This window comes from Chlamydotis macqueenii, chromosome 11 (assembly GCF_036417535.1).
Source record: "Chlamydotis macqueenii isolate bChlMac1 chromosome 11, bChlMac1.mat, whole genome shotgun sequence".
In the NCBI taxonomy this organism is placed as follows: Eukaryota; Metazoa; Chordata; class Aves; order Otidiformes; family Otididae; genus Chlamydotis; species Chlamydotis macqueenii.
Genome location: NC_141566.1, coordinates 2,310,937 through 2,320,267, shown reverse-complemented (window position 1 = coordinate 2,320,267; position 9,331 = coordinate 2,310,937). Strand labels below are relative to the sequence as shown.

Below are 9,331 nucleotides of genomic sequence, written 5' to 3'. Positions count from 1 at the left end.
TCAGTTGTCTTCTACATACCATTGCTACCTTCTCACCTGCCAACACGGATGAATAATTAAAGCTAACCACACTGTGAACATCTTTATCCTTAATTTGTGCTCTTTCAGGAGTGCACATGGAGTGAACACTTCTTTGTTCCATGTGACTTTGTGAATGCTAAGCTGCTTGATAACAGCTTCGAAATACAGTGTCAGCTACTTCGGGATTTTTCTTGCCTTTAGCCCAAAGTAAGTGTCACCTATAAAATCAGTGGCCTAAGACTGTTACTATTTCACTAAAAAGGTTTAGAGACATTGAATTATTTGTTTTCTTTTTGGTGGTTTGCTGGTATTAGCAGTTCTGTTTCCATTACATTTCTGCCCATATTTTTGAGCAATGCTGTATGCATTTGTTGGAGATTGAAGTAATACTTATATCTTCCAAACTGTCTGACATTCACTCATGTGCATGACAAACTGCTGCATTTCTTACAGCTGAACACATCTTGGCAGGTTTGGTATGATGTATGTTTGTAACTATTGCTTAGGATTTGACATGCTTGAATACAATTACACAGGGCAAAGAAGATTTGTTTTACTTAACTAAATGCAAGATGTTGGTATAGCAACATTATGATTTTTCTTGGATGTTTAAAAGTTTTAAATGTTTTGTTGTTTTCAAAAAGAAGCATTCTTTTCAGTACGCTTAAGGGTGAATATTTATTAACATCTAAGGTTTACTCTAATTTTATAAAATGTAAAAAATGAAATACACCCAGTATCTTATATTTTATGCAATAGTACTCTATTTTATAATCAGTTCACTAAGTTTTCTGTGTATATGTATGATCAGACTAGAACTACATTTATTTGATTCTTCAGCTGTATCATTCTTTGTGTTAATGTCTGAAGCAAATATCTCCTACTTAAAGATTTTGAGTGATGAATATTGGCAGCACAAGTTCCCTGAGATTTCTGCAATAATTAAAATATTTTGATAATAGTCCCAGATCCTGTACTTAGACATCAGCATGCTGGAGACAGTTGAATGAGAATGGTCCTTTGCAAAGTTGAGTTTTCAAGGCAGGAGTGGTAGTGGTGGGGAAAATCCATTCTTGTTTTTTCTTTTTTCCACTTTTTTTTTTCCTTTGTTCATTCTGAAACTATGACCTGATGAATGTCATTAGGCTGTAATCCATTTATTCCATGTGGTGGAGAGAACAGAGAACTAGATATTTCATTTGGACTGAGTGAACCAGAGTCACTCTGAGCTGAGCCACCACTGCCATCAAACTGAGATATTTTCTTCTTGATCAGTTTTCTTTCTTTAGCTCGGCGATTCTGGAACCAGATTTTCACCTGCGGTATTATAAATTATATGTGATTAATACGAAGTAGTGGTCAGCTTTTTACAGTAATAATAGCAATGAAAATATAGATATGTTTAAAAAATTAACAAAACAAAACAAAACAACCCAGAAAACCTCAAAACATAAAACCCCACAAACCCCTGTATTCTCCAAACCAAAAAAAAAAAAACCCAAAACAAACAAACCCCAAAAAACCACAAACCAAAACACTGGATTTGTGCAGTGAAGAAAATTTTAGTTCCTCTGTATTAATTGTCTGCATCACAGTCAATAGAAAATTGCTTTATTTTCTTCGACCTGATGTAAAGTGAACTTGCTGTGTTATAAGAAACACTGTTTGTGTTTTCCTTGTCATTATTTTTTTTGTTCTTACTTTTTAGAGGTTTTTTTTTTTTAATATCCTTTAAGGTGTGTTGAATACAATATGATGCAGAAAGTTGTACCATTGCTTTGTATTAAAAATCTCATTATTATTTTCTAGTTATTTTTTTTATTACCTTACTGGTAATGACAGTAAGAAACATTTAGCTTTGTCAATGCAGATAGATTATATATATTGTCTACATTACACTTGAAGGAAATTTACCCGTGAAAAACTGAATGGCTTTAAGAGCAACAGCTATGTAAAAGGAAACTGCTGATTTTATGCGGTGTCACTGGTTACTCCAGCCATGTGTTCTAAATCAGCCAGCTTGCATAACATTAAGGTGACGGTTTTGAATCTTTCATAATTGCAGTTCCAAAAACTTTGCAGTGCAGCTGTATCGTATCGTACTGTATAACAGACTTTAGCCTATCAATGATAGACTTGTGTTTTGTAGTTACTTTCTGGGGCTACTTACAGTCTGCGGAGTGTAGTCTGTGTACTGTTTGGGATAGAACATCGCTGCGCTACAATATGTTTATAAAAATACAGTGCTTGATCCTAAAATACCATTGCTTATCTATGCATCCGTACACTTCCAGCCTCAACTGGTCCCTCTCTATTCCATGTTCTTGCATAGACTGAATGCAGAAGCAGAGGAGGCCACTGAAAGAGGAGAATATTTTAGAGAACTGCATGTGTCTATTCAGAAAGAACACAAGTTTGTAAAATTCTGACAAGAAAGATGTCGTGTTTAAATTTACCTGGGGGCAATAAATCCTTATTCAGGATTGCCAAATCTTCCCTTATCCTCCAACTGTAGCAGAACCACTGCAATTCTGTTGTATAAGGAGGGTTGGATTCAACAGTTACTATATTTGCAGACTTCAGGGCTCTGCTTCGTAAGTGTGCTTCCCAACACAGTGATTTTGGGAAATTCTTTATCCTGAATTCCTCTAGCCTTTGTATGAACACAGCTGAGATACCTAGGCCCCTCCTCAGGAGACTGTCTTTGTTCAGGGCAGAACTTAAATATGTACTTGATATGAATGAATGCAGAGCTGCTTTCCAAGGAAGCAATGGATCTAAGTGTGCACTTGAAAATTTCCTGAATAGATAGTCTTGGCTACGTGTATGTGCATAATAGGTGTAAAAATTTGGCACCAAATTTCATGGCCTAAAGGATCCTGCATATAGTGGGTGTAAATTACAGGTGAAGTACCTGTGAACATAACAGCAAAAAGAAATCCTAACTGGAAAATCAAAGGCTGTAAAAACACCTTAAAATATGCTGAAATCTCACTAAGGAAAAATGTAGCCTGTGGAAATATTAGTAAAAAATTTGTGACAAAAGTACATAGATATCTCATGATTGTTCTTTGAATGCTGGCTTTTCTTGGCTTGCAGCTGAAATACATCCAATGCTTTGCATTTTTTGTGCCTGCTATTTTGTATGTTTGCAGGAAGAAATAAAATGGTGAATGTCGTAACTATTGAGAACATGGCTAAGGTAATGTTCAGCTGAAATGTTTAAATTAGAGCTGTCTAGCAAGTTGTTCTGCACCTAAGAATAAGTACTTTTTCTAGAGTAGATGAATTCCTAATGTTTAGTTACCCATAACTGGAGGGTTCTGTCAAATTAGCCTATTTATTAATTTGTGGTTGCGTAGTGTATTCTCTGTGCGTCAAATATACTCGGAAACTATGTATGGTTGCCTTTGCGCTACTTTTAGATACAGAACGTGAATGCTGCTCCTGTTCCCTGGCAATAACAGTGTCTGGTGAATGAGTGCGTATGAATGACAGAGTCTCTGTGTACCTGTCTTTCAGATAGTCCCAGGTTTGCTGCAAGTTCTGACTTTCTCCTTATTGTAATATATCTGTTGCAGTGAAATTCCTTCTCTAATTCTAGTCTCTGATGATCTGTGTAAACAACTCGGTACTTTTCTTTTGTTCTTGTTTTACCTGTTTAAGAAAGAAATATTATTAATATGTTGAATTTTATTTTCTATGGCATCTTTCTTTCAAACACTTCAAACATTTTACAGGCATTAATTAAACTACAGAGTACTTGCATGGGATTGTTTTCTGTGTAACAGAGAACGAATACGAGGTGCAGGGTGAGTAAGTGAGTATTGAGGTTATCATAACTGTCTTTCCCTCTTTATCTCCCTCTCTCTGTAAACACACATTTAAATGTAAAGCTTTTAAGTCAAAAACACTCTGAAGCATCTTAAATAATTCATAGCAGAACATAATTGTTGCTGGCTGTATATGATCTTAAAGGGGTTTCATTTCAGTGCTCAACAAAGTGACTTCCGTGCGTACACGGGATTTCAAGACTGAACTTCAGTCACAATTTGTTTAGTTGTACTGTGTCCTGATTCTTTATTTGAATTTTTAAAGATCACCTCTCTAACACAAAGAAATGTCCTGCTAGAAATTTGTCTGCTTTTTTTACGTGGCCATAGGTCATGCTTATAAGTTCAATAATAATTTTAATTTGTTTTTTCAAAAAGGTCCAGTCTTGCAAGACACTGAGTGCCTGTAGAGGTATTACTGGGTGTACTCTGTGTGCTGAGCTTCCCTTTTGAGTTGAAGGCACTTGGCAATTTGTAAGATGAGGCAATAAAATACTTGTAAAAGAATTTCAGTTCATCCTCTCTCTAATGTGTAAAAGAAATATTCTTAGCTATATTGGGTAAATACTGTTAAGAGAAGCATTACTTGAAGTTTAGAAGATATTTTGCATTTAATAGACTTTTAGAAACAGTTCTCTATGTAATAATAATACAGAGAGATCACTTTTCAACTTATTTGTTCTCCTTTGCACTTTCAACAGTCAACTAGATAGTTTTCCTTTTTCTTCTGATCTTCCTAGGTTTTTTTTGATGTGAGTTTTCTGGGACAAACTGTAGGACAAAGACTCCTTTAAAGTGGTTCCCTAAAATCCATTGAGGTGTTAAGATGAAGCACACGCCACACAAAGGAGCGACAAGGAGATCTTATCAAGAACCTCTTTCACATTCAGAAACACAAGCCAATTGGTTTGGAATTTACAAGCCCTAAACAAATGTCAGACTCTTTCATCTTAGCAGAGGAAAAAAAGGCAGAAATAGATGAAGGAATATTTTTTCCTCAGTTCTCTTTTATTTTGGACCAACATTGGATAAACTGCGATATTTTTATCTGAAGGCTGGAGGTAGACATAGCTGAACGCATTTTGAAATAAGCATAGTTAAGGATGTTTTCCCAAATCTTGTGCCACTTTGACTTGTAGTGTACAAGATTTTCCTGTCTAAATTTGCAGGACTAAAACAAGCATTAAACTAAGTTTACTTTTTTCAAGGTACAGATTGTTGGCTTTGAAATATTTGCTCTAAGTGATAGTTATAATGTTAACAGTAGTATAGATATTCAGGTTCCTTGTAAACGAAAGGCTTAGAGAAAATCTTTGAAAACAAGTTAAAATTCAACAGAGTTATTCCGGCTTCACTATAATCAGCAAATATAGCCATGATTTGAGAGGGTGGAGAAAAGGAGTAGTTTTCCCCATTCCCCTTGGTCATAAAATTCACAGAGCATTTCTTCTGAAGACAATAAAGCTAGGAGAAGGCCTCTTTATTTGCTGTGAAAATCATCACCCTTTCCGGCAATATAACTCCTGAAGAAAAGAGGGAGAAGGAAGAGACAAGACTGCATATCAAAGCAAAGTGAGGTGTTGAAAGGGTCTGTTGCCTCAATATGACAGATAGGCCTCAAAACCTCAGACAATGTAGGCCAGTGGAAAATAGATGTCACAACTAGTTTACAAAGCAAAATTAATTAGCATTAGGGCAGAGCCCTGGCCTTCTTTCATGCTTTTCTGTTTTGCTTTCTGGCTGTGTTTCTGCTGTGATGTAATCTGAATTACTTGTACATCGCTGCTTGTTTAAACAAAGACATAAAATGTGTTGACTATACTTAAAAAAAAAAAAAAAAAAGCTGAGGCTGATCTTGTGAGACACACAAATAATGTTGTCATCTTCTTTAGTCCCCTTAAAGTCCATTCTTCTTCTGGGAAGAGTCATTCCCAGATGAATTTTCATATAAAGTTTTAAAAGATATAAAATCTGTTTTCTAGGCCCTTCTTTAGATACCTTCTTCTCAGTGTGTTTCATGCTTTGAAGGTTCGCTTGCTCTCATAAAATACGCATTTTACACTGTTGAGTACACAGGTTTTGGAAATTAATTGGTCTGAAATTCTGCTTGTACACAGCTGAAGTTGATACCAGACTGTAAGGAATTCTGTAGATGTTCTTTTTCTCATTTTGATAGCCTGTCTGGGAAGATATCTTTACCAAGCCCACTTTCGATGTTTGTTTTTTTAAATTTCCTATTGCCTGCTATGTTTGTTTATTTGAAATAGAAAAAGGTTTGGTCCTGAATACACAGATACAATCTTTTAGTAAGAGGACTTATAATTTCAAATCAAATTTTATTTGTTGAAAGGACATAATACTTCTGTCTACGTGAAGTTGTTTCATCCTGAGAATTGACTTAGTCAGGTAAATTTTCATTTCATTTTTCCTGTAATTTATTTTTTTTCTATAAAATGCTAGATATGAATATTGAATCAGAATGTGGTGTGTTTAATAGAGTCTAAATAGAGGAGAAAAAATTCAAATTAACATCCCCTCTCCACAAATAATTCCTGGTGTCATTAGGACAGTATTTCAGTAGGCTCCTTCATTTAATTATACGTGTTTTGACTTCTGTTATTCCATGCTGCTCATGTATGTCGATGTGAGTATATGCCACTGGTGAAGTTAGGGACATTACACGTATTTATGTACATAAATATATTTGTAAAGTTTAGGGCTGCAATTGTGAAATTTTAGACCAATGAACTGTATTAAGAAGTGATAATACTGTATGGAAGGACCTAGTAGCTACTTTGGTAGCATGGATAATATTATGGCAATAAGGAGAAACTGAGAGCAAGTCAGTTTGAAAGAGTGGTTATAATGGCATCAATCTTCTAGAAGAAGCATTGGTAAGTTAATATGTAGCTGTTACATGCATAGTTTTAGCCTTGTCATTGTTTGAATTTCATTTTTCACAACTTTTTCTGTCGGTATTACAATTTTCCAGTTTTTACAGTTAACATTATTTTTAAAACACCAATGAAAAGCCAAATCTATTTCGTACTTTTCTTGTTTTGCAAAATACCACCTTGGTGCTTTACTCTCCCAATCACTTTTTTAAGCTGGGCTGATGTCTTGAGCCCAATTCTATGAAGTCTTGAGCTGTTTTTAACACTTCAAAGGCCTGGGCTCTAGGAATGTACAGCCTCAGGACATGTATCTGTTAACAGGCCCTGTTTCACCTGTCCAGTATTGTTCATAGTGTGTTTCGGCTTGTGTGTAAATTCTCTAAGTGCTTTTCAGACTGGAGATTAATTTAAGCACATAACTGCTTTTCTGAATTGCATATATATTATGAAGTTGAGCAAGCTTATGAGAAACCTTTCAAGGTCTTCCATGTCTCTGCAATAAGTGTAAAACTAGCATTTAGATTTTTAAGCCTGTTTTATTCTTTGAGAATGCTAACACACTTAAAATTCAGTGACAACGTGACAGAGGCAGGGTTGCCTCATGGACATTCAGCAGTCTCAATTGAATTTGGTCTGCGCTCAAGTCTTGCATCACTTCTACACCTGGAAATCTCCAATGATGTTAATGAAGTTACTGCTGATTTACATGAGTATACATAAGGGGGGAAAACCAGACTATAAATCTGCCTGGCTTTGAAGACCTTTGTAGAAGCTCCAAGTGGAAGGATGGCGTTGTGATATCTTAATGTTCACTAGGCATTTTATATTTAGTAACAGTAGGAAAACTGTGTGTATCTACTTTATAACTAAGAAACAATTACCAGACTAATTTTGCTCTTGACTAATAACCATTTGAAGGAGGATTGCGTATCAAGCAGCAGCGCCGATTTTCTGTGTCTTCTAAGATTGCTTGAATTGTAATTGCTCTTCTTTCTTTAGAGCATTTTCTTTGATGCTCTCTAACATGCACTTACTACTTTTAACCTTAACAATAGATTCAGCAAACCTTGCTACACCCAATTTACACCTTGGGAATATACATCGAAAGGTTCATCTGGCATGCTGCTTGTGACAAAAACACGCGCATCAGTGAGTGGCACTTGCAAGAAAGTGATTTTTAATTGTGTAATTGTGGCAAGCTGCAAAATTCTGGTACTTGAGAAAACCACTGTAAAACCGTTTTGAAACTAAATGAAAAGGAAGCTTAACTGATGAGATACGCGGTCTACAAACAAAATAGTCTACGCTGATCATTTGAGTCAGCTTACTTCTCTAGGAATATTTCTTCTCACTTGGTAAATCTAGGTAGAAAAATAAAAGACACAGGAACAACAGTAGAAAATTGCATAATCACTACAGTTGGATGAGAGCACATGATTTCCTTTAAAAGTATTGAAAAGTCTGTAAAGATTTAAAAAGATCAACCTGATTTTATATTGATGTTTACCTTGTGGCACAAAATAATTATGTGGTATTTTTGCCTGTAACTGTTAAATGTTGCTGCATTCATTGTTCCATAACATTCTCAAAAGTATCGTGGTTTTAATCCAAAATGCTTTACAGAATGTTACAAGAGAGATTCCTAGATTTGAGTGAGGTGCAGCCGTATCTAAACACAACAGCCATTCCACTATAGTAACCATATAAAGCCTTTATGGGATGAAAGTGAAACTAGTGCAAATTTAGTTAAAACTGCATTAAACAGCAGCAGTTTAAATAAATGTCATAAACGACGCACCAACCTATGTGCTTCAAGTAAAGTTAATTATTTATAAGATGAGTGATAGCAGAAGATGCTTTCTCAGGTTGAAAGCTGAATATACACTTACCAGTAGTGTTAGCTTGCACCGTTTTCCTCATCCATTCATAAGAGCTGTGCCTTTGGCTGCTGGGAGAGATTTGCTGTGTATTAATTGTGTCTCCAGGAGGTAACCCCCCAGATGCAGCAGGATGGAGGGAGCTGTAATCAGCAGAGCTGTAGGAGACCTGGCCAGGCGAGGAGCCGTTGATCTGTGCAGCAGCAACCGTGCTGGACGGTCCTGGGCCGTAAGCGTTCCAGTCCTCCCTCTGTGGGCCGTAGTGAGATCCCCAGGTTCCCGCAGGCTGTCCATGGGTGTCCAGAGTTGCCACAGGATGATATCCCATGTAATCTGAATAGGGTGGAGTAGACACAAAGTTTTGCACCGGCAGGTTGTTGTTACCCCTTGCGGATCCTGGATACATGCTGTTCTCTTTATCCAACAGAGTGCTCACATACATGATTGTCACAGGTTGTAAATGCGTTGTCACAACATCTTGTTCTTCTGTATTTTCTTTCGCTGCTTAAGAATAATTGTGTTTGGTTTTCTCTAATAATGCCACTCTGCTTGGAATCTTCTACTTCATCCTCTTTTATTATCAACTGTGTTACCAGGTGCTGGTGGTAATGGTTTACCAAGATCTTGTCTGACGTCAGCCTAACTGCCTGCCTCATAATTACATTTACATTCAAATGAAGGGCTGACCAACCCCACCTTTCTGCTA

General features: G+C 36.3%; 1 protein-coding gene across 1 annotated transcript; it reads right to left on the bottom strand.

Moving 5' to 3' along the window:
- Positions 1–1,131: 1,131 nt before the first annotated feature.
- On the bottom strand, positions 1,132–9,067 carry LOC104477616 (homeobox protein CDX-4). The gene is made up of 3 exons (XM_010117770.2): positions 8,638–9,067; positions 3,533–3,678; positions 1,132–1,338 (listed from the first exon to the last, which is right to left on the bottom strand). The coding sequence occupies exons 1-3, from the start codon at positions 9,065–9,067 to the stop codon at positions 1,132–1,134; spliced, it is 783 nt and encodes a 260-aa protein (XP_010116072.2).
- Positions 9,068–9,331: the final 264 nt, after the last annotated feature.